This window comes from Oryza sativa, chromosome 1, assembly GCF_034140825.1.
Source record: "Oryza sativa Japonica Group chromosome 1, ASM3414082v1".
NCBI classification, from domain to species: domain Eukaryota; kingdom Viridiplantae; phylum Streptophyta; class Magnoliopsida; order Poales; family Poaceae; genus Oryza; species Oryza sativa.
Window position 1 is genome coordinate 24,851,671 of NC_089035.1, and position 24,910 is coordinate 24,876,580.

Below are 24,910 nucleotides of genomic sequence, written 5' to 3' on the forward strand. Positions count from 1 at the left end.
TTGTGAGTAATTATTTTCTACTTTGCTAGCTTCTTTCTTTTCTCCAAACGGACCTATGATTTGTGAGCTTCCCTCTTCTTTTTGTTGCGATTATATTGCATATGTTATTTAGACACTTACATATGTAATTTTGGGACTTACATCCTAAATACACTAAAATTACATATGTAATTTAGGCACTTACATATGTAATTTTGGGACTTACATCCTAAATACACTAAAATTACATATGTAATTTAAACACTTACATAGGTAATTTTGAGACTTACATACTAAATACAATAAAATTACATATATAATTTAGATACTTACAATGTAAATACATGCCGACTATTTTTTGTTGAAAAATATGGCGCCATAAATATATCTACTCCCTTTAATAATGCAAAGAATCCCGGCCTTTACTTCAAAGAAGCTACTACCACTTATGATGCGCTCAATAGACAGCGCATAAAAACCAGGAAATGACTAGACAATAACTAATACTAATACCAACACAAGTTAGAAAAGACATTTTATTCAGGTATATTTGTAAAATCTCCATCCTAAGTTGGCAAATAACTGAATGAACGTTTATCTCATTCCGGCACGCATTACGTATGCTAGAGGTCATGGATTATTATTCCCCCCTCTCCCAGCGACAGACAGCTAGCGAGCCAACCTACCAGCCGCCGCCAACTGTTGATTACCGGGTGCGCGCCCGCGCGATTCACATATTCACCACGTCGTCTTCCTCGTCGTCGCCGCTCTATAAATACGGGCCGCCTGTGCTCTTCGTACTTCCACCGCTTTCTCCTCGATCCAGAGCTATACATATCCATCAGCAGCAGCAGCAGCCAAATTCACCATCCTCCAGCGATCGATCGATCACCTGCAGTACTAGTTCTCTCAAGCTTCTTGGTCGCCGGCCATGAGCTACGGGAGCAGCTCTTCTGGTCTCTCTCTCACTTCCTCTCTTTTTTCTTTCTTTGCTTCTTCGTGTCTTCTTTCTCCGCCGCCGGCGTGTGCTGACGAACGATCGAATGGAATGCGTGCAGGGGGGCGAGGCGGGCGGCGGGTGGAGTACGGGAGGACGTACGTGGTGAGGCCCAAGGGGAGGCACCAGGCCACCATTGTGTGGCTCCATGGCCTCGGCGACAATGGCGCAAGGTAACCCATCATCACTTCTCTAGAGTTCTCTCTCTCGATCTCGAGATGATGACTTCTTTCTTCCACAGCTTAATAATTATATTACACACGACCAAAAATATGCAAACTTGTACTACTACTACACGCTCCCAGTTTTTAATTTTTAAATGTCCTAGTAGTACACAGATTTTATCACAACTACTACTATACTCACTCCTTTTTTATATACTTATATATGACCTGAATTCACCAAAGGTCATATACATGTATATTATAAAAGTAAAAAGGAGGGAGTGGTTCAGAAAGATTGGTGGTAGCTTCACTAGCTATAGCTGCAAGTGTTTAGTATGAATGCAACAAACAGAGATGGATGGGACGATCTAGATTGACATGGGGAACACGAACGAATGAACTAGCTTAGGTTAGGCTGTCAAGATGTTGATATCTGCACCCAATTAATCGCTTTATTCTCTCTCCCCCGACGTTGTACTGTAACTCGATCGATGCCCCTTTATTTTTTTGCTAGAAACGATGGATTCGGCCTCGCCATTTCTGTCCATGCATATATTCCTAGGATTGCTTTTTACCTCCGAATTAAAGCCTGATCATGCATCATCTCCAATTGTCCTATTCTCTCTCTGTCTCTGCTCCCCGACCTCACAAAAATTTCCTGTAGATCGAGAAGGATGGAGGTAGCTAGACGATGCCGATGTTTGCGAAAAGAAAATTAACCAGTTGGAATATATATTGGCCATCTGCCACTCACTACTTGTTTAGAGTTACACTTGATGGTTTTAATTGCCATCTATGTGTCTTATGACAAATAATCCACGTATCTTAAATTAAACACAAAACTATAACTGTAGTTGGAGTGTGAGTTATTATTTGTGTGGTTCGTTAAGAGGCTTGTTTTTAATTAATCCCTCAAGGGGGTGGTACACACCGTTCAAATTAACAGTTATGAAACATTGTATTCTTTAGAAAATTAAACGATGTAGATATAAACATTTGAACTTGCATGTTTGTGAAGGGTGTGTAAGATGATCGGTTATATTCTCTCTTTTTTTTTATTTCAAAATATCTTGTTTCTATCTGAACCACATGCAAAAAATAATAATAGCATATAACCTTGAGGGATTAAAATAGTTTCTTTGGTTTCTCTTACCACGAAAGGGTGTAGAAACACGAATGCAAGAATCCATTGTTGAAGGACCAATATGTTGATTAAATATAGAAGAGATAGATGTGGATTAATTACCTCATGCTTCATGCAAGGTTCTGTCTGCCAACAAGGATGCATGGAGCACCTCAGTTTTGTGATGTTGCATTAAATAACATAAGTTTTTTTGGCATTGTTTCTCTTCTATGGGTTTTGGCAGCAAAAGCATAGAATATGCTAGCCATTAATTTTCTTTTTCTGAGTTCAATATGCATGTGTCAACTGTCAAGTGTCTGCTTCAAATGTTCTCTTCCCACTTCTTTGCTTTTCCCATCAGTACTGAATTACAATGGCATATTTCATTAATAAGACGATTGTACTACTACCTGGAACTTTCAGGAGAACACAAGAAAAAACTTAATTATATATACATATGTGCTCTAGCCAGCTCATTAGCTGCCTTAGTTTGATCCAGTGTTGTGCTATGTCATGTTTTATTCTTTCCTCACTCTTTACTTCTTTTATTCTCCATTACTTTCTGATAACCCTTCTTTTGTTGACATGTTAATGTCATTAGATGAAGCTATAGTTTTGATAGAAAGCCAGCACAGCACTGAAATATCTCTACACAAGTTGCTGACTAGCTGTAACATGTACTTTTTCTTGAAACACTGGCCTAATCTTGTTTCTTGTTTCTTTTTCATAATTTTATCTTCTGCAGCTGGTCCCAGCTACTGGATTCTCTTCCTCTGCCTAATGTAAGATACCATACTGCACTCTCACTTTGCAGTTGAATCAATCATGCACACAACCATCTTCACCTACAATCTTATTTCTATTCCTATCCCTATTCCAAATGGGCACAATAATGCATGTATAGACTTGTTCATTCTGTTATCTCTTCAAATTAATGTAACTTATCTGAATCACTAGGTTAGCCATAGCAATTTTTTAAAAAGATTTTTAGCAATAGCATTGTTCATGCTAGTTCTAAGTTTATTAACTCTCAAGCTTATACCATCCTTATGCAGATCAAATGGATTTGCCCTACTGCACCAACACGCCCTGTTGCTGCTTTCGGTGGATTCCCTTGCACAGCATGTGGGTTTCTGAACCATTTATGACTTGGCCAAAAAGAAAAAAAAAGAAAAAAAAAAGAAAAAAAGAAGCATGCAGCTTTGCTTTCCTAATTTTCTAGGCCATTTCTTTTGCTGCAACCTGGCTACAGATTCTGATATTGCCGTTCTCCTTTTTACTGAAATTGAAACAGGGTTTGATGTGGAGGACACTTCCGTGGATGGCCGTGATGATATTGAAGGGCTTGATGCTTCAGCTGCACACGTTGCAAACCTACTGTCATCCGAGCCATCTGATGGTACATTTTCAGAATTGTACCATAATTACAGAACAAAAGGAAAAAAAATGTGAAAATATTAAATAAGCTTTAGAATACTCTGTATTTGTCTTACTGATCTTTGGTGGAATTTCAAATTTCAGTGAAGCTTGGGATAGGTGGTTTCAGCATGGGTGCTGCCGCTGCCCTCCACTCTGCTGCATGCTATGCTCATGGAAGATTCACAAACGGCGTTGCCTACCCGGTCACCCTCAGCGCCGTCATCGGTTTGAGCGGTTGGCTTCCCTGTTCAAGGTCTGATTCTATTCTTCGATCGTTTTGGAAAATGATAATAATAATTTAATTTGCAATGATTTCCTTACAAGTGATGTTCTTCATGTGTTCTTATTTAGGACTCTGAAGAGCAAGATGGACAGCTCTCAGACTGCACTGAGAAGGGCTGGTGCCTTACCAATCCTGCTCAGCCATGGAAGAGGTGAGCAATGCAATCGTTTTGAACTAGATGTGTATAAAATGTAATGATGCTAAAAATGTTCTACTTATTTTTGCCTTTGCAGCTGATGAGGTTGTCACCTACAGAAATGGTGAGAAATCAGCCGATTTCCTGCGAGGCTCGGGTTTTCAGTATCTGAATTTTAAACCCTACAACGGGTATAGACACACTTACTTAATTTTCCCCATCTTCATTTTTTTCTCTGAAAACTAGAATAACTAACATGATGCCATTTACACAGCCTGGGGCATTATACCATCCCTGAAGAAATGGACGATGTCTGCAAGTGGCTCAGTTCAAGGCTGGGACTTGACCGATCCCGCGGCTAATTCGAAAATATGAACCCGGTTCAGTGGCTTTGGTAGTGATGTATAAGAGAAGAAGGTATTGACAATATACAGGAGAAGGTTGATTAGGATATGTGAATTGTGACAGTCATGGCTTTGGTAGCATATGTAACACTATGTGTTTTCCAAACAACTGCATACCACGTTACAGTTGTAGTTTTCTACTGATGTACTTTGTTACCGCTAAAGAGGGATGCGTATAATGTAGTATTGTATTGCTTGTTTGATACTTTCGTTACTAATGCTATCGAGCCTCACTAATCTTGCAGTCATAATATATTTGTGCTCTAGATCATGTTAGTGTACTTCGTTACATGATATCATAGTCCCCTGGACCAACAAAAGATGAGAGATTTAAAAATTAACCGTACGATTTTATCACAATTTCAAGGTATCATAATTCATAAATCATAACAAGATAAGATGATAAGGTGTTACTATGAGCTGTCTAAAGTATAGATAATCTTTCAGCAGCAGACATACCTATGTTCTTGAAGGTGGTTTGTTTAGGGGGTGACCATTTTGCTGAAAGTAATCTCCATCACCAATATGTTTGAGAAACCTTCTGATCTCAAGGCCATCATCACTGCACAAAGGAACAAATCATAAAAATATTGACTAATCGTGAACACATTACACATCATAAAAATACTGTATATCGTACAACCATAGAATTTCAAGCAACTAAATGAAAATAGGCTAAACAGTAGAACAGGTGCATAAATAGATCACCAAGATGATTATCACATCAAAGAATCAAACCACCGCCTTTTCTAGTTATCAAACTTTACTAGTTGAAGTTCAACACACAAGGACAGTTACGAATTATATGGATCAACATTCCAAGGACAGCCAACTATAATATTTTTTTCCATCATACTTGATTGTGTTGGCCAATGCCTCTTGTCGTCTACAATTTGTACTGTCCCATTATTGTTCCACTGGAATAGCCAGATGTCCCACTAGAATCGCCATTGTCATCAAATCGTTGTATATCTGTGTCAGTCACTGACATTAAAGAAAAAACTTAACCATTAGAAAACCCAAAAAAAAAAGAGAAAGAAACTAAGAAAGAAAGAAAGAAAATATGCTAAGGAACATGAATAAACGTCTGATGCAGCACTCACCATCTTTTGCATTCTGCCACACCCTCTGCAATGGCATCTCGCGGTACACGCAACTTTGTTTTTCAAATCACAAAGCGAACGTAAGATTTGCACGACACGATCATCACAAAATAAGCATCAAAGGACAGTAGCGCATCCGTACGTAATTCCGTTTACCTTGAAGGCACTCACAGTAAAGCTTCCTGCATCCAGACTTACAGCAAGCGCATCCCTTCACTTGGTTCCTCACGCTCGCCACCATCCTGTTCATCCAAAGATTCAGAACAATAACCTGAGCCTAACTGAACAAGAAAACACAGTGTAGAATCAGGTATTGGCACTTACCACAGCCGAATCGGCTAAGCCATTTGCACTGACATCGACGATCTTTGGTCTGAATGCCTAAGGCTTCTTCAGTATCAGCTTGGAGCAAAACCACATGTTGCTGAAGCACTCACAGTATCTGCAGTTCAAGAAATGGGGGGAGAAGAAGAGAAAGCTGTATGCCTACAGGTCAAACATAGAAATATTTTCAGTAGTTTTTAGAGAGTTAATTCTATTCGTAGGATTTTTCACAGAAAAAGAAGGAAATGAAATTCAGTGTGCTCAGATGGTGGATCAATGGGCGTCAGTTTCCTTCCATACCATTGGAGGCAGTAACTACTCTTGTTGCAACGGCAGAGATGGCGGTTCCTCTTGGCCCATACTGAACCGTTGAAGAGGATTAGACGCAGATGCAGCCTGCCATCGAATACAGAAACTGACACAGCTTCAAATATTGTTTTTTGCTGTATGTCTATTAATGCACAAAGTAGAGTCTATCGATTGTATTATACATATGATAGAAGTGTCCATCCAATTTTTCTAATCAACAAGAAGACAAGTTAAGGCTACGCGCCTAAGCCCACAAAGAGCAGCTCATGTCCAAACAATATGGTCTGACGAACACAGCACAACTTTCAGGAGCATATGACCGAATTCTTCAATGTAGAAGGAACCAAAGTGCACCTATATACATAAATATACATCAAATTTCTGCTTTAACATGATCAGATTCATCAACGCAGAAAGAATATATTTCAGAGATCAAATTACAACGCAGTGAATTGAATTCACCCAAGTCCTAGCCGTGGACATGATAAATACACCACCACCATTGATGTTTCTGTTTGCTACAGACCTTCCAGCAAATATATTAAAAATGAAACTAAGACAACTCCACAGCGGTTTTGAGCCTATCCCTGCATTGCAATTTCATCTCAGTTCTTCTTGCACGTAGGCAGGATGTCCTGACTACGCCTAAAGCCAAATGGAACACCCCCATGTTTCTTCCCAACATGTGGTCTTGGATGCCTGGTGAACCCGAAAGATTGCTTGCTTGTAGAGCTTTTCAGTCCAGGTGCACGCCTTGGCACTCCCTACCAGCTGCATCAATGTGCAGGATCACCATCGACTTCACCATCATGCTGAGAACCAGCCGATGCCTCTGTTGATAGCGTGACGTCGTCATCACCTTCATCATTTTCGCGAGCTGTGGTGTCACCATCACCACTGCCACTTGCTCCCCCTAATGGGGAGGATTCACGACCAAAAGCCTCCCCAAGCAGAAGAATTGTTCTTCTTCTGTGGTGGCCTGGGAATGCTTCCCTGTAGTGGAGTATCGACCTGCCAGTGCGCACAATGAAGACCATTGTTATAGATGGGCTATGTAGAGCCCTCTCGCTGATATCCTCTTCCCCTTCACTGACTCCGATCCCGTCCTCCCTGGCACTTAAGCCTGAACGAAGCATGCTGAACAAGTCCCCAAGATCACGCTGCTGCTCCATTCTGTGCCAGTCTCGCTGCCGTTCAGGATCCACCTGAGTTGGTCTAACAGTAGGATGGTTCTCCCTGGCGTGTCTCCTCAGTTGACCGTATGCCCCCCTGAACTCGCAGGACTCTTTAGTACATGCTCGAACCTTCACGTTCAAGTACTTCCGTGCATCATAATCCTTTGTCCAATGGCTGACTGGCCCACGACACAACGGGCAAGACAGTTTTATGGGCTGCTGGCACTCGCTGCATTCTGGCGCAGCAGCAGCACTGGCACCAGAATCCTTTGAGGACTCCTTAGAGGCCTTGCGGTACTGATCAAAGCAATTGGAGTGTCGGTAGCTTGTGTCGCACATGAAAGGGCGGCAGCCCTTCTCATGCGACGAGCAGACGAGCAGAACAGCGTTGTGTGGGTGATCCATGCAGACCGGGCAGCGGACATCCTCCCATTCCGCAGCCTGCTTCGCGGCAGCGGCAGCGGCAGCAGCAGCAGACTCCTCTGACCTGCGAGCACAGCCCTTCCCATTGGAGGGGTACGGCGAAACACGAGACCGGCGGCGCTCGTATGACACGGCACGGGTGCTCCTGTCCTTTGGCATAGTTACCTCAAGTCAGTCAGATGCAAAGGTTTGTTGGTTTTGTTTGAAATTCTCCGCAATCCAAAGGAAAGCGCTACAGAGAACAACAAGGTTGATTTCCAACTTCAAACTCTGAAAGAGAATCAAAGCGAGAAAGCATGAGATGCTTAATCAGATCGCAAACTAGTACATCTTTGTAGAAACAAGGGTTATACATGACAGAACACAAACTAAATCATTTTTCCTTTTTCTTTTTTTGCAAACATGTTATATGACTCCGGATCCATCAAGCAAATCCCCATCCAAAATCAGAGAACTCTTATCTATCGAGAGATGGACTCCTCCTTTTTCTTTTTTTGCAAACATGTTATATGACTCCGGATCCATCAAGCAAATCCCCATCCAAAATCAGAGAACTCTTATCTATCGAGAGATGGACTCCTATGCCGTATAGAACATAACGAAGTACTAAAAGTAGAGATCGGCCATAGCACAAGTCCTTGTTACTCCAGATTCACAGAAAGAATTTGTTACTCCAGATTCACAGAAAGAATCAGAAGCAGCAGAGCCACCCAACAAGTTAACATAAGATTCCTACACCTACATAGCTGAATCCCGTCACAGCAAGAACACCGCAAAATCCCCCTCACTCGATCCAGTCTAAAACGTCCAAATACAACAGATCCTCCCAGTAAACGCGCGCACGGGGGGATGCGACCGAGCCGAATCGGGCGGGTCAACGGCGTCCAGATCGGCCCGCCCCCCCGCCGCCGCATCCGCCATCATAGGGGAGGAGGAGGAGGAGGAGGCTTTTTATTTTTTATTTTACCGTGCCGTCGAGGGAGCCGGTCGGCGACGACGGTGTACGGCGAGAGAACGGGCGCGCCCCCTCCGTCCCTCGATACCGCCGTCGATCGGACCCGGCGGCGGCGAGGGGAGGATTCGTCTCGCGGCGAGCTGAGGCTAAGACGAAAGGGGAGGAGGAAGGAGGGGAAAGGAGACGGGAGACTCGAGAGAGAGGGAGGCGCTGAGGCGATGGGTGCCGCTTTATATTATTTGGTCGGCGTGACGTGGACAGTGACGTGGTTGGCTAGGGTTCTCTCGCCCGCGGCCCGGCCCGCACCCGCGTGGACCGACCTCGCCGTGAGCCGGACACCACGGCCGGTCAGTGGGGCCCGCATGTCGGTGTCTCCCCGGTGCACCGCCCTGTCGGTGGGATGACGGGTGGGGACCACCAGCCAGCCTTCCTGTTGGTGCGAGTGGTATGGTAAACCCGGACGCCACGTCAGCGGGAGGCTGCTCCCCCCCAGCACGAGCTGCTGGTCAGTGACAGGTGGGGCCCCGGTGCGGTGTGGACTCGTCCTGGCGTGTCCCCCCGCCCGAGTGCGATGTATTCGGGTGGGCCATAGGGCCGGGAGCGCGTAGGTGGGGCCCACGGCCATAGTGCTCCCCCCTGGTGTGGTTCTTTGGATGCTCATTTGATTTGAGCTTTAACCCCCCCCCCCCTCGTCCTCGTGCTGTGTACCGCGGCGGATACTACTAGTAGTACTACGTTGGAATTTGAACTCTACTCGCCTTCAAGGTTCAAAATTCAAAATTCAAAAAGTTTCGAATCGCGCACGAGGTATGGGGCAAAAACTAAGCTTGGACTTGGCACGGAGCAGTGATTGCTCGAGGATCCAGCATTTTTTTTTCAATACCATTAATTTGACATTGAAAAGAAAATGGCATTGAAAAATAGAGCTCCCTTATTCCACGGAAAAAAAAATCTCTCTCAGTAGGGAAAAAAAAGGCATTGCCATTAATTTGGGCAGAATTAGGCCGCACAGGGATGGAAAGTACAGAAATGGAAAACAAACACATGAATGAGATGAACTGTAAATGAAAAAAAACTTTAAAAAATGCATAAAAGGAATGATGAAAAATTGGATGGTTCGACTACAGGAAAGTTTTAGCTCATTAGAATTTATTGGATGCAAAGACATTTCCTTTCCGTCGGAGAGATCATGTTATTTCTTACGAAAAAGTGTTGGAACTTCCTTCCAAGTCAACATACTTGATTTACACTAGAATATCTAGGAAAGTAAGGCTTCGTTCGATTGCAGGTGGAGGAGGAAGATTTGTACCACACGTAAAACGAGGAATCTCATTAGCACATAATTAATTAAATATTAATAATTATAAAGGTGAAAAATATATTTATTTAAATTTTTTAAACAACTTCTATATATAATTTTTTTTACAAAAATCGCATCATTTAATAGTTTGAAAAGCGTCGTATCGGATAACAAGTAAGTTAGTTTCAGTTGTTGAATAGAACTGGGCCTAAGAGCAATTCGAACGGATACTATATCCAGTCCTTCATCGATGAAATAGCATAGGGAAAAAAAACCAGCTCCAGCAGATACGCTATGTGGGCACGTGTGTGCTATCCCAAAGAGAAACGTTAAATTTTAGCGTTCCTCTCCCCTCACGCCATATCGCAACCGCCACCTCTAGACCGAGCTATCCCGATTCAGATTGACGGAGCAACCCCTTGTCCATTATTGTCATTGTTGTCATTCTTTTTTTACAATGATGGTGGCAGTAGCGGGACATTGGCTGGTGGAGCCGTGGAGGAGTGGAGGTAGAGAGGAAGGAGTGTACCAGATTAGGAGGTGGGGATGGGTTTTGGGTTGGCACCCGCTGCGCCACCGATTCCCTAGGCTGCTACGGCAGCCAAGCGTCGCCCCGTGCCCACACTCGCACCCCGCTGTGGAGCATTTGAACAGGAACAGAACCACATCGTAGTGGAGGATCCGACTGCTCATATTTATCTTGTGCGACTATTGCTACAGCAACGATGAGTTCATCGTCCAACAATGAATCATCCAAGAGAAGATGCCTCAAAATGTAGCTCATTGAGTGATGAAAGAGGATGCACAACAATGTGGATGGAGGAAAAAGATAGCAAACAATGTAATGGTATATGTAGTGTTGAAATCTAGCCGTTGGAAAGCTATCAATTCTAATATAGTAGCCGTTACAACTAGCCGCTAAAAAAATATCCATCCGTTGGAGATATAGCCATTAAAAAAATACCCACTAGTCCATTACAAATATATACATTCAAACATAATAATTTAAAAAATCTATCCGTTACAAATAATAGCGTTAGAATTTAATCATTTAAAATATAGCTAATAAAAATAATATTGGAATATATTACTAAAATATAGAATGGTGTAATATGGAGGATGTAATTTGGATAATCTATTAGAGCGAAAAGGGATACGAAGAGGGAATATTTTTTTGTATGGTCTTCCAAATGGGAATATGGAGGATCAAATTTGTATGAGTTGTTCGGGATGTTCCATCCAATTTTTACCTGACAATGCTAGAAACTTCAACTCCGTGTTGTGTATACGGTGAATTGATGGGTACAATTCTAAAATTTGTGGCTATTGTAAGAATACTATAGCTGCACATATGAAAGCATATAATGTAAAATTAACTTAACTGCATGATCAACATGTTGTAACGTTTGTCCTCTATCCTTCCTACTATGAAATACTAGAGGATAATCCGATTTGGAAGAACCATGGAAACCAGACAAACATGAGACTATTCTCATCATGCATCAAAATGATGATTTAGCATGCATTTATGTTGAGTTTTAGAATGTCATAAAAATCATATATTACTATATTTGTATGTTAAGTTTTGGGTGTTTACTGGTGGATATAACATGATTATATGTTAGGCATTAGGGTGTACTAATAATTACTATGGTTATATGTTGAGGTTTAGGTGTTTAGTGGGTTGCATATATATATATAGAAGGTATAGAGAGCTGGAATTTTTATACAGGTGTGACGTAAAATTCTTGGGACTTTCATACGGCACAAGCATTCTCTTGCAATTAAAATTTTAAAAAGTTCTTAGTTACTCCATTGAAAATAATATCTTGGTATTTAAGCTCGCTTTGCTTAATCTGGCTTGACTATAACAAGCATTCATTAAGCAATGAAAGGACACTATAAGTACAGAGTCACTGCCAGTTGACAGCAACTTGCAACCATCCAATGGGCTTTCCTTCTTTCTTTAATTGTGTTTTTGGTTTCTTGTTTTTAAAGGAAATCTTTTCAGTTTTTCCTATACTGTAATCATGCTTCACCGGACAGCTGGTGCTGATGAATTTCCATGCTGTAGCCTGTAAGTTGCTTTCGTTCATTGTTATTGTACATGTGTAAATATCATTTTCCCCCATAGAGTTGCCAAGTGTGCCCTCTGTTCTTGTTTGATTTAGGATGAAGGTTTTACTGCCCAAATACCATGTCAATAAAGATGCGAATATTAGGCAATGATCTAATATCAAATAATTAGAAGGAGCGAAACTTCAAACCCACATCGTCCAGCTCACACCTTGTGGAGCCCCTGGGCGTTTCTCTGGCATTGTAGTATTTTCGGAGGAGGGTTGTTTTGAATGTTGTTCTCTGAAGAAAATAACATTTCTATTTAATTATGGATGAATGTGAGATGAAACTTTAGGACAGCTTTGACTAGATGTGGGATAAGTCGTATCGAAATGATAGAATGAGAATGCAACCGCCAAGTGATGGAAAAATACATTTTCTTCTCTAACAAAAAATAGTTAGATGATATAAAAGCTAGAAGAAATAGAAAAAATACAAAGAGGAACATCAAGTGAGTTTTGTCCGTACTGATAGTATGTACCTTGGGCTTTTCATCTCTTCTATGGGCTCTTGTCAACATCATTTTCTACTAGCAGAATACACGTACTTCTGTTATGGGTTTGGAGCACACAGCATACGATAATGCCAATGTCACCATCTAATCTACCCATGCCATTCCGAATTTCCGACTACTATATGCTCTCATCTGCAACTCTCTCATGTGTTAATTAACTAGTCAGTATGAAAATGGATGAAGGATAGTGGTCCTATCTGTAAGATTGCAGTCGATGAAGTGGTGGCAGATTCACCATTATCATTGGAGTCTTTTAAAGAAGTACATAAGGTACATAAGGTATATATATCTTTGAAATATATCAGCATTCTCTATTTTTATTTCTGCCATAAGGTACATGCTTCTTTCTTGTATTTAAACAAAAATCGGCATACCACACATTCTTACTTTATCCTTAAGGCACGAATACTAGCGCGATGTCAGTGTCTAGAGTAGATGTCACGTAGATTTTTTTTTTAATAAGGGGAGGTGAGATAAAGAAGCCTAATAGACAACTTAATACCATATATATGTTTTATATACCATCTACAAAACTAAATAAATAATTAATTATACTACGGACAACCTATTTTATGAGTTATATGTATATTGTCCGTATATGGGATGGAATGATTACATAGACCACAATTGTCTCGACAACAAAAACTATACCCTTTTGTGCTTATTTTATCATGGGGGGTTCCCGCCGTCAGCTATCTTTCCATATAGTGAGTGTAACGGTATATCATAACCTCTATTCAGTACCCAATATCATCCTCACCTCTCTACAAAATTCATTAATGTCTTTTTTTTACTGAGTACAATATTGTAGACAAAAAAATATAAATATTTTTGCGCCATTGTAGTAGTAGAACATGTACAATTTGCAGGGCCATCCCAGAAAAATTCATTGGCCCTATATGGAACGCTAAATGGGACCTAAACTTAAGTTGGCTTGTAAGTTGAAACAATGAAACACCAAATCAACTGATTTGTATATACAAAATATAGAAAAAAAAGAAAAGAGGAAAAATAAGGCTTGGACTTGGAATTTACTCCCTCCATCCCAATAAAAACCAACCTAGCATTGTTTACGATGGAGGGAGTATACCGGAAGGCTGGAGCTTGTCGTTGTCAATCGCCGTAACCATCTCCTACGGCCACAAAATAATTAAGAGCAATGACGGCGACCATGAGCGCTCAGTGTTGTTGCTGCCACTGCATCCTTTCCATGATGCGATACTGATTGGCATGACACAAAGAGCAAATGTGAAGCGACCCTAGAGACAACTACAAGCGAGTGAGACAGGAGAACCCACAAATTAGGAGATACGGAGAGTTGAAGAGAGATTGTGCCAACTATGAGCTAAAAAACTCATTTGAACAACAAGAATAATAAAAACAAAGCCCACTATAACATTATATACTTAGGGTATTTAATACCACTTGGGGCCCCTTGGATTTAGGGGCCTTATATGGTTGCATGCCCCGCACCGGCCTAGGGACGGCCCTGGCAATTTGTTGTGGAAGGAAACATGACCTTTTTTACATTTTTACTATTGAAACGAAGACATGGGTGACAAGTATCAAAGACACTTCTTTTAAGCTGAAAAAAAATACTACTAACCTAATGAGGATAGAGCGAGAAAAGAGGATATCATAATAAGCGAATGAGAAACTGATTTTTTCCTTGCCGCCACCAAAGGGAGATAGTGTCGAAACTCAAAAAATGTCCACCAACACATCCTCTCCTTTATCTTTTGCTGCCACCAACTGCCATGGGCCTATGGGAGCACTCGAGGAGGCACATCTCACCAGCATTGAGTGAGAGTACAGACGGATTTTATCGTAAACCATGGCGACGATGAGGTGGCCGCTTACGCCAAGGGGTTAGTGATGCACATGGTAATGGTGGGGTTGACGAGGATGTGCATTAGTTCCCAAGAGTATTGCAAGCCTTCCATGATGTTGAGACTTTGGCGTGCCGCTGAACCTTTTCCTCCATGCACCACAGGCCAGTCAACAAACTTCTCGGTCGTTAGCACTGCTCATGGCCACCGTCGGTTGGTGATGGTGTCCCTAATGAATTGGATTCAATGAGAGTGGAAAGATTAGGGAAATGACAGATTTATTACAACTTAGTTACTCTTTGACATCATCTTCCACTTTAGTTCGATGTAAGTCGCCAATGATGATGTGCGCAAAAAATAAGCGACACAATCGCTGCTTTCAGAGATTTTGTTTCTTCGGAGAGTTTGCTTCCTGGCTCGAGGAGGACAATGATTACATACAACTTGCAAACCGTTGCGTAGAAACAACAGTTATGCATATTTTCGTTAACTATAGTTGGAAGTTTAGCAATATGTGCCATCTCTACCTTCAGGCTATTGGTCTAAGTAGTTTTGTTGGTTTCAATCGAGTTATGATTTTGTAATTCATAGTAGTTTGAACTGCAACATCTATAATAATTAGTTGTAACTTCTTTGAAGTAAAGACCGGAATGGATTCTATTGGTGAATTACAAAGCATGATCCCCAATATCTGCTGCTCGGGACGCCCATCAACACGCTATCAAGATTGGATGGCCTACATCGACATGTCGGTAAGTGACAAAACTTCCCATACCTAACCCCTGTGTACTAAGGCCTTTTTTTAAAGAACTCGATCACTGTGGTATTCCTCCATTGACTACAAGAGAAGATCCAAAGCCACCGAAAAGAGGGATCAGATCCAACCTTAGAAACTTTTAAACACATTCGCAACTCCATAGTAACTTAGCTTCTAAACCGCTGAGCAATGAAAGAACCCCATAGGAGTAGGGTATTACGCTCAGTATGACCCGGACATGTATAACTGCTTTTCACCTCATTTACTCACGTGATTACTCTTGTTCTGCACCCTCGCTCCCTAGCCCGAACTTACATGGAGAGGAGAGGAGGGTCTATCGATTCCGTGCTCGAGGTGATCTTTCTGCGACAAATTCCATTATCTATCCACTTTGCCTATAACCCTGGCGATGGAAGCGCCGGTGTTGTCGACCTCCCATGGTCTGTCACCATGGAGGCCATATCCAAGTGATCCGAGTCATCTTCATCATGGTGGTGGCTAGCTTAGCTACTGCTACTGAAGAGGAGAACGTCTAAAGAAATGGGGATCATGATTAGGGGTATTTTAATCCATAAAAATATACGGTAGAAAAGACGATTCAAAGCATATCTCATACGTATAATGTGACGTGGATCTAATTTTAGATTTGTCACGGTGGTACGGTTTTAATTATGTGAATAGCATAGATTTTAAAAGTTATATGACATATCTATTTTTTTTATTAAAAAGATCAGCCGTCCTGTCCATGTGAGCAACAAAAAAAAAAAAAAACTTCAGCGCAAAGGATGAACGGCCGAGATTTGACTTGGGCTAAACCCCAGTAGAAACACCCCCATTTTATTGCTTCTCTCTTTGCTCCGCTACCGTTTTCCCTTTCCCGGTGACCGCCGCCGTCGCGGCGCCACCCCCTCACCCATGGCGAGCTTGCCGGAGGCACCCGTACCACCGGAGAGCGCACGCATGGGTTCACCCCCGCCATCCCATTCCCCTTCTCCTCCTCCTCTCCAAGGAGACCCCTCCCTACCAACCGACGCTCCTCCACCGGAGCCATCCCCCCAACCCCACCATGCCACCCCGATCCCGCCGCCGTCTCCAGGTCAGGCCACCGAGGGGTGGCCCAGGGCGGAAGAACCGCAACCTCCGATCGGTGGGACCCCCGGTGCGGCGGGCCCGCCGGCGCCGCCTTCGTTCTTCCCCTCGCTGGAGCTGGGTACCTCGGCGGCGCCACCTGCGCTCGAAGCCGCGGCGGCGGGGGCGGGGCAGCCCGGCTCCCCTTCGCCGTGTCCTCCCGCTGAGCCGGCGGCCGAGTTCTACCCCGGGTCGGCGGCGTCATCCCCTTCTTCCTCCTCGTACGAAACCGCGGAGGATGACTCGCCGGCGTCGCCGCCGCCCACTCCTCCGCCACTGGTCTTATGCGCCTCGCCGGATTCATCCTACACCGAGTCCTCCCCTACGCGCGATCGCTTCGGCGACGAGGAGGGCTCGCACGCCGCGCCCGAGCCGCCGCCGCCGCCGACGCCATTGGAGGGCGGGCCAGATGCATCCTCCGCCGAGCCCGCGGCAATGGCGTCCCGTGCGCGCGAACCCATGGGCTCGCGCACCGCACCTGAACCGCCGACGCCGCCATTGGAGAGCGGGCAGGAGGGGTTTCAGCAGCAGCAGCCGCATCCACCGCCTACAACTCATCCGGAGTGTGATAGCTCGGAGCCTGCGGAGCTGCCGCTTCCTCCCACTAGTCCGGCTGAAATCGCATACACATCGCCAGATTCAGTCGAGGTCGATGTAGTAGCGGTGTCGCCAGAGGAAGCTCCTGGTTCAACGGTTGCAATGGAGGTAATGTACGGGGAGACTGATACCTCAGCTGTCAGTGTGTCTCCGGTATTGGGGAGTGCGGAGACAGATGCAGCCGAGATCGATGTAATAGCAGGGATGCAAGAAGAAGCTCCTGGTTCAACGGTTGCAATGGAGGTTATGTACAGGGAGAATGATACCGCAGCAGTCAGCGTGTCTCCGGTATTGGAGAGTAGGGAACCAGATGTGGCCGAGGGCGATGTAGTATCAGGTGTGCAAGAAGCTCATGGTTCAAAGTTTTCCATGGAAGTAATGTACAGGGAAACTGATGCCGCAGCAGTCAGTGTGTCTCCTGTATTGGAGAGTGGGGAACCAGATAAAGCCGAGAACGATGCAGTAGAAGAGATGCAAGAAGAAGCTCATGGTTCAAGGTTTGCCATGGAGGCAACGTACGGGGAGCCTGATGCCTCAGCAGTTAGTGTGTCTCCAGTATTGGAGAGTGTGGAGCCAGATGTAACTGAGATTGATGTAGTATCAGAGATACAAGAAGAAGCTCCTGATTCAACGCTTGCCATGGAGGTAACGTCTGGAGAGACTGATACCGCAGCAGTTAGCGCGTTTCCGGTATTGGATGGTGGGGATCCAGATGCAGCTGAGAAAAATGTAGTAGCAGGGATGCAAGAAGAAGAAGCACCTGATTCAACGCTTGCCATAGAGGTAACGTCTGGGGAGACTGATACGGCAGCAGTTAGTGTGTCTCCGGTATTGGAGGGTGTGGATCCAGATGCAGCCGAGATAGATGTAGTAGCAGGGATGCAAGAAGAAGCTCCTGGTTCAACGCTTGCCATGGAAGTAACGTACAGGGAGACTGATGCCACAGCAGCCAGTGTGTCTCCAGTATTGGACAGTGGGGATCCAGATGCAGCTGAGGTTGATGTAGTAGTAGGGATGCAAGAACAAGCTGCTGGTTCAGCGCTTGCCATGTTGGTAACTTACGGGGAGACTGATACCTCAGCAGTCAGTGTATCTCCAGTACTGGAGAGTGGGGAGCCAGATGCAGCCCAGATTGATGTAGTAGCAGGGATGCAAGAAGAAGCTCCTGGTTCAATGTTGGCCATGGAGGTAACGTACAGGGAGGTTGATGCTGCAACAGTCAGTGTGTCTCCGGTATTGGAGAGTGTGGAGCCAGATGCAGCCAAGATCGATGTAGTAGCAAGGATGCAAGAAGAAGCTCCTGGTTCAAAGCTTGCCATGGAGGTAATGTACGGGGAGACTGGTACCGCAGCAGTCAGTGTGCCTCTGGTATTGGAGAGTAGGGAAGAGGGGTCACTTCAAGAATCAATGCAGAGACCATCTTCTCCCACAATGAACATTGAGCAAGAGTCAATGCAGAGACCATTTTCTCCCACAATTGGCACTGAGACAAGTTCGCCAGAGATGGCTCCTGCTGGATCTGAGAACTGTAAAGTATCATGGTTGCCGTTGCCCCCTCCTACACCACTTGGCGAATCAATGCCCTCCTTGCCAGTCGCAGCTGCCCCCAAGGTTTTATTGGTGATGCCGGAGGAAGCGGTTGAGTCAGTCCCTTCATCGGAAGCTCTGGATGTTGAAAAACCTGCCTCCATCACACAGGCTGAGCCCAGCTCACCTAATACGCCACCGCCAGGATTTGAGAATTTTAAGTCGTCATGGTTGCCGCTACCCACGACTCCTCCCCCAGTTGAAACCACTGATGTCTTGCCAGATGTGGTGGTTACCAAGGCAGTGGAAGCACCCATTGAGGAAGTGTCTAGGCCATTGCCAGCTTTGGAGGTGACAAACATGGAGTCAGACACTGTCCTCAGTATCTTGCCCACAACAGTCTTGCCAACAGAAGGGACTGAGGGACTACTGCAACAACCACTATTGAGACCCCCTTCTCCAGTGGTGCAATCTGAACCATGTTTGCAAAATGAGATGGCACCTCCAGGGTTCGAGAATTTTAAGTCATCATCTGAACCATGTTCAGCAGAGGAGATAGCACCTCCAGGGTCCGATAATTTCAAATCATCATCTGAACCATGTTTACCAGAGGAGATGGCACCTCCAGGGTTTGAAAATTTTAAGTCATCATCTGAACCATGTTCACAAGAGGAGATGGCACCTCCAGGGTTTGAGAATTTTAAGTCATCATGGCCACCACTTCCCACTCTGCCCCAAACTGTACCAGATGCAGCCGCAGCGGATGCTTTGGCAGCAACAGTGGAAGAAGCAGCTGGGCCACCACCTGCATTGGAGTTGGAGGCAATGGATGTGGACATGGATGCCATACATCCACCACCGCTGCCTTTTGACAGTGGAGTGGAGTCATTGCAAAAGCCACTGCCAAGAGCACCTTCTCCCATAATGCAAGAAGCGCCCTGTTCACCAGATAGGGCACCGCCAGGGTTTGAAACCTATAAGTCATCACAGTTACTGCTACCATCTCCATCTCTGGCACAAACCACAAATGTGCGACAAGATCAATCGGTAACTGAACCTGTGTCTGTGATAGAGGAAGCCCCTCAGCTACTGCACTCAGTGGAGGTAATGGGTGTACATATGGATGCAGTACCTCCATTGCTACCATCATCTGAAAGTGGAGCAGATGGGCTATCTCCGCAGCAATTCGCGCAACCTCCTCCTGCAGAAAAGGATACAACAACCTGTTTGCCAGATATGGTGCATTCAGGATGTGACAATTCAGAGCCCTCTCAGCTTCTGTCACTGCCTGCTGTTATTTCTCCAGTTCAGACCCCAGATGGCTTGGCTGATGTTCCTGCCATTGACAGGGTTGCAGTGGCATTGGAAGAATCGCCTCAGCGACCGCTTGTATCAGGGGAAATGGAAGCTGGCACAGTGCCCATTCGGTCATCACCACTGAAGAATATTTCTGAGGGGTCACTGCCACAACTAGAATCAGAGTCACATTCTCCTACATCACAGGCTGCAGATAGCTTACTAGATGCATCTGACTCAAAGTCTGTGGCTGTGGCCTCAGAGGAGATGTCTCAGCTACCACTTGCATCGCAGGCAACTACTACAGACCTTGTCAGTACAACTGCAATGCAGCCACAATCTGAGGGTATAGTGGATGAGTCATTGCAGCCTCAGCATCCACCCTCTTCTACCGCACATGATTCACCTTGTTTACAGGACTCTGTGCCATTGGTGCCACCACCACCTTCCCCTTACCTAAATAAAGGTTAGTATATTGCATCTCACTTCCTCTAATTCCATGTCTATATAACTGCTATTGTTTGTGTTGACTTAGTATTTGTGATGAGTTTGGGGGTCTTTGGAAGGTGAAAATGAGTCAGTGTGAGATTGGATCAAACACCATGCAGAGGCTCTGAGATGACCAAGTTTCTCAGGAAGGTCTATTTCATTGATACCCTGACTTGAGTACATAGGACGTCCACGTACATGGCTCACTAAGCTAAAGAAACATCTTATCCTAAATATGATTCTCTTACCACTAACAGGAAACACATTTCTATCTTATCTATTCTAACCTCTTAACTTGGCTTCCTTGATGTTCAAGGACAACTGGACAACCTGGCCAGCCTTGCGTGCTCATGCTACTGGGTCGTGTTTGGAGTTCTACGAACAGTTTTCTTTCCATTGATTAATCATGTACCAATCATATGCCCATCTTAGACTATATAAGTTTCCTATAATTTGTGAAAAAAGTTGGCTTGTTTTTTGTGATTCTCAGTCTTTGATATGATTTTGAAAGAAGAATGCTCATGCAAACTGTGGCTAGCAGATATAAATTTAATGAACTAGTTGCGGGAATCAGCATTAAGTCCTTAAAGTTTACCAAGCATGTAATGTGCTTTCATTCATTCAAAAAAGCATGTAATATGCTCACTTATATCTCCATTGATCCCCTATTTGTGTATACCTGGTCCCTCTTAAGACAGTTTCAGCCAAAATGATGAAGTTTGATTGCAATTGTGAAATATAGTACTAACTTTTTTTTAGAGCAATAGATGAAAGGAATATACTATGCTTCTGTGTACCTTCTCTTTGGATGTTATCCAATCCCTCAATATCAATTCATACATAGTTGTGAACCAAAGAAGTCAGCTTTTCACCCATAAATAAATCTGGGGCTAGTATATAAGTAATCCGGTGTAATTCTCTCTCTCTCTCTCTGAGCATAAGTAACCTCTGTTGCTAACTTGTACAGAAGTAGGTCAAATGGTATGTGGAAGCTGCCGTATTCTTCTTGCTTATTTTAGAGGTGCTGGTTATGTTCACTGTACTTGTTGCCAGACAATGAACTATGTATTGGAAGGTGCGTACTATTTCTCATTTGCCCAACAGTGTTTTACTTTTGTTATGCCCCATATAATTTTTATTTTGTCTTTCAACACCTATAGATATCAGCCATCTTGTATCTTACTTCTGTGGAAATACTTACTGAATACTGAACATGCTTTTTCTCAAAAATTTGCCTTCTGCTACTGTCTAAATTATGTGTAAGAAGTATGGTTGGTTACATATTTCAACATTGGACCACTCAATAGAGAACTGGAGAATTTTGCCCTTGCCTTTATAATACTATTTGTTCATGCACACCCTCTAAAGCTTTTTCATGCAACACTTCTGCAAAATATGGATGCCATTTGCGCAAAATTTATCTCGTCTTTGTCTTTCCTTTTGAAGCACGGCTGTCCTTAATATTTCCATGTATTATAGCTTTTACCAAATACTGATGTACCGATGTGTGTATATATGCATCTTCTTACCCTTGCATGGGTTTTCCCCCTATGTTTGTTGCAGCTCATGAAGTTGGTAAGGTGCATTGTGGACACTGTGCGACATTATTGATGTATCCTTTTGGTGCGCCTGCTGTTAAGTGCTCGTTGTGCCTCTTTGTCACTGAAATTGGAGTAAGTGAACTATGGCTTGTGATAAATTTACTTGCTATATGTGCTTATTTGTGATAAATATGTTGAAAAAGAAGGTAATGCTACATTGAAAAAAAGAGAGAGAGAACTGATTATGTACTGTGCATGTTGGTCGAGTTGGTTTACTTTCTAATGAATATGACTGCCTTAGATTCTAGATTTCCCATGCATCCGGTTGGCTATATGAGCTAAATCACTAATCCTGACAGGCATTATTTGCTATGTAAGCATGTTGTACTGAGACCTATTGTTTATCAAATATTAAGGTGATACTACATAAACTTCAATATTTGCTCTAAAAGGCTAGAAATCCCCATATTAATCAGATAGAGGGAGGGAGGTTAACCAGATAGATATATGGTAGATGGAAAGGAGGGATCTGAAGTCTGAAGCATGTTCTGAGCATGACTCAATATGCTCCTTTAATAAAATGTCGTGGCTCAGGTGCTTCATATATAATAGACATGGTTTGCTTTATCTGAATCCCAGTCAACACATGAAGCTTTTATCTTCCTCCTTGTCTCAGATAATCATGCCGTGCACTATGATAGATCTGAAGCACTACGAACTGTCTTTGACTGTGACTCCACTTTGATGCCTTCAGCTTTGGTTGCCTGCAATCCTTTGCTGTTCCCACGCTTTCATTCAGTAGATTTCTTGATACTTAGACTGTCGTTGCAGTGCATAATTGTTCAGCTATTTGCCAATACATTGATCTCCTTCAATTCTTTGTTCCTTTTGTTCCAGGAGCGGAATGTTCGCCGTCGGTTATCAATCGAGCAACCCACAAGAACTAACTCATCAGGGCTAGCTGAAGCCTGATCAGTTCTGGTCCCATGTACCCATCGGATTCCAAGAAAGCTTCAAATGCTAATGTGGATGAAAGGAACAGAATGTTCGCCCTTCGTCATGAGGTGTGGGCATGAAAGTTCAAGATGGTATGGACAAGCCAAAGTGTACAAAGATAGCGTTTTTTTTTTCATTGATGTAGACAGGAAAGGTGACCTTGTTAGTACGACTAGATCTCCTTTGAAAGGGAAAATAAAAGAAAAATAGTTCGATTCAATCTGGAGGTGATATGCGTATGTCATATGAATGATAACAGAGTAGTTTTCAGATGGTTCTTTCGCGGTGACCATCATGTTGCCCCCTGACGTGTTGAGGCTTGAGAATTAGCCATGCTGCTAATCGTGCTTTAGGCCATCATTGCTGTAGACACTTTTGCAGGGATTGCTCAGACTTAGTTTCAGAGTCCGGTCTGTGGTATGGGCAAGAATTGAGCTGCGAAATTTTTTTTGAAAACATCTGGAAATATACTCAATGTGGATAATGGAAAGTTTCAGCTTAACCAAAGCTCTCTCTAGAACAATTTGATATTTTATTTGATTCCTGCAAATGGGCACAACCCTCAGTTTCTGACTTGATATTAAGGTAAAATCTCATCTAAACAGTAATTTTGTCCTCGGTTAAGCTTTTTTTAGTTTAGCATAAAACAAAGTAGTTTATCGCATACTCTAGCTAAACGCGAAAACCATGCGAGCATAATTAATTGAGTTTTAATTATTTCAAACTTAAGAAAATAGATTTATATGATATTTTAAAGCAACCTCCATCAGTTTAGCAGCTTGAAAAACTTGCTAACACAAACCAAGATAAAATCGGTAATCAGAGAATTAGATTGAGAAGACTATGGCTCCTCAGTTCTCAACATGTGGGCCGAATTCTTTACTGTGCCTAACTAAATGGGCCGATTGCGCAATCGGCTAAGGAAAACGAAGGCTCACGTCTCGTCCCGACGACGTGCGGCCGGGAAGCGAGCGAGCGAGCGGAGACCCCCTCTCGGCTCGCCCATGGAGTTCGGCAGCGGCGGACGCGACGCCCGCGCGCGGCGGCAGCTGCAGGCGGCCGGGCGCGCCGCGGCGTACCTCGGCGGCGGCTTCCTCCTCCTCTCCGCCGCGTCCTCCGCCGCCGTCCGCTCCCTCCGCTCCCTCTCCGACGCCAACCAGGTACCACACTACAACACACCCAAACCCTTGTCGCTCAGTTTGCCGCCTCCGCCTCCGCCGCCGTCGCTGCCCTGACCTGAACTGGGCTGCGCTGCTGTTGCGCGCAGAGGAAATTCGCGGCGCCGTGTGGCGCCTGCGAGGGGAAGGGGACCTACGCGTGCAGGCTCTGCAGGGGCAGCTCGACGATCGAGTGGTCTCCGCTCCACGACCCGGTGTTCGTCAACCCGTGCCTCTGCCCTACCTGTGACGGGACTAGGTTGGCCGTCCTTTGCGGAGATTTCCTTGACCTTTGGTCACGCCCCTTTGAATTGCTGTGCTGCTGTGACCATGCTGCTATGGATGTTTGTTGATTTTTTTTTAAACATGTTTTCAGGGTGCAGCGCTGCTTGAACTGCCTTGGAAAAGGCTACGCTTGAAGGGGCAATGCGTCCTTGCGTTTGGCTTATCGTTGGCCACTGGGATTTCCGCACGGTCAGTCTCTGTTCTTGCTAAAGTTTGGTGAGGACGTTTCAAGTGTTTACAGATGTGGCTTGGTCTTGTGCTGATGAAATGCAAATGATAGGTGATTGAATTGGATGGTTTGTGTCGAGGAATTAGGCCTTTTTAGGGGAAGTTGAGAAATTAGGCTTGTAAGGAGGAATTTCTGGCCAAAAACTAAAACCAAAGACCAACGTGTATAATAAAATGTGACTTTGATTTTCCCTACCATTTTTGTTTGTATAGAAGAAATATAATTATGCTTTCTGAATGTATGCAGAATATTCAGATGATAGACATAAGATGCTTGAGATTCTCTTTTGATCCATTGGGTTTTCTTGTAAATATGTAATGAGGTTTTGCTACAAGAATGGCTAAGTATTAGTT

General features: G+C 43.9%; 4 protein-coding genes across 5 annotated transcripts; 3 read left to right on the top strand and 1 right to left on the bottom strand.

Annotated features, from left to right (window-relative positions):
• The first annotated feature begins 766 nt into the window (after positions 1–766).
• Positions 767–4,753, top strand: LOC4325318 (uncharacterized). The gene is made up of 9 exons (XM_015761557.3): positions 767–935; positions 1,038–1,149; positions 3,009–3,045; positions 3,319–3,388; positions 3,558–3,662; positions 3,785–3,935; positions 4,034–4,116; positions 4,199–4,292; positions 4,376–4,753. Exons 1-9 carry the CDS (start codon positions 911–913, stop codon positions 4,461–4,463), a joined length of 765 nt encoding a protein of 254 aa, XP_015617043.1. The 5' UTR covers positions 767–910; the 3' UTR covers positions 4,464–4,753.
• A 1,888-nt stretch (positions 4,754–6,641) lies between these two features.
• LOC4325319 (uncharacterized) lies at positions 6,642–8,988 on the bottom strand. The gene is made up of 2 exons (XM_015761544.3): positions 8,807–8,988; positions 6,642–8,109 (listed from the first exon to the last, which is right to left on the bottom strand). The coding sequence occupies exon 2, from the start codon at positions 7,996–7,998 to the stop codon at positions 7,018–7,020; it is 981 nt and encodes a 326-aa protein (XP_015617030.1). The 5' UTR covers positions 7,999–8,109; positions 8,807–8,988; the 3' UTR covers positions 6,642–7,017.
• Positions 8,989–16,150: 7,162 nt separating this feature from the next.
• Positions 16,151–23,191, top strand: LOC4325320 (fibrous sheath CABYR-binding protein). The gene is made up of 4 exons (NM_001409423.1): positions 16,151–20,326; positions 21,317–21,424; positions 21,913–22,022; positions 22,788–23,191. The coding sequence occupies exons 1-4, from the start codon at positions 16,228–16,230 to the stop codon at positions 22,860–22,862; spliced, it is 4,392 nt and encodes a 1,463-aa protein (NP_001396352.1). The 5' UTR covers positions 16,151–16,227; the 3' UTR covers positions 22,863–23,191.
• Positions 23,192–23,834: 643 nt separating this feature from the next.
• Positions 23,835–24,910, top strand: LOC4325321 (uncharacterized). 2 transcript variants are annotated; one of them, NR_176837.1, is made up of 4 exons: positions 23,835–24,046; positions 24,154–24,302; positions 24,420–24,517; positions 24,609–24,910. NR_176837.1 is itself a non-coding variant. In NM_001409424.1 (3 exons), exons 1-3 carry the CDS (start codon positions 23,891–23,893, stop codon positions 24,460–24,462), a joined length of 348 nt encoding a protein of 115 aa, NP_001396353.1. In that variant the 5' UTR covers positions 23,835–23,890; the 3' UTR covers positions 24,463–24,910. The 2 variants fall into 2 exon arrangements, 1 of the variants encoding a protein (NP_001396353.1); NM_001409424.1 differs by having other exon boundaries at positions 24,420–24,910.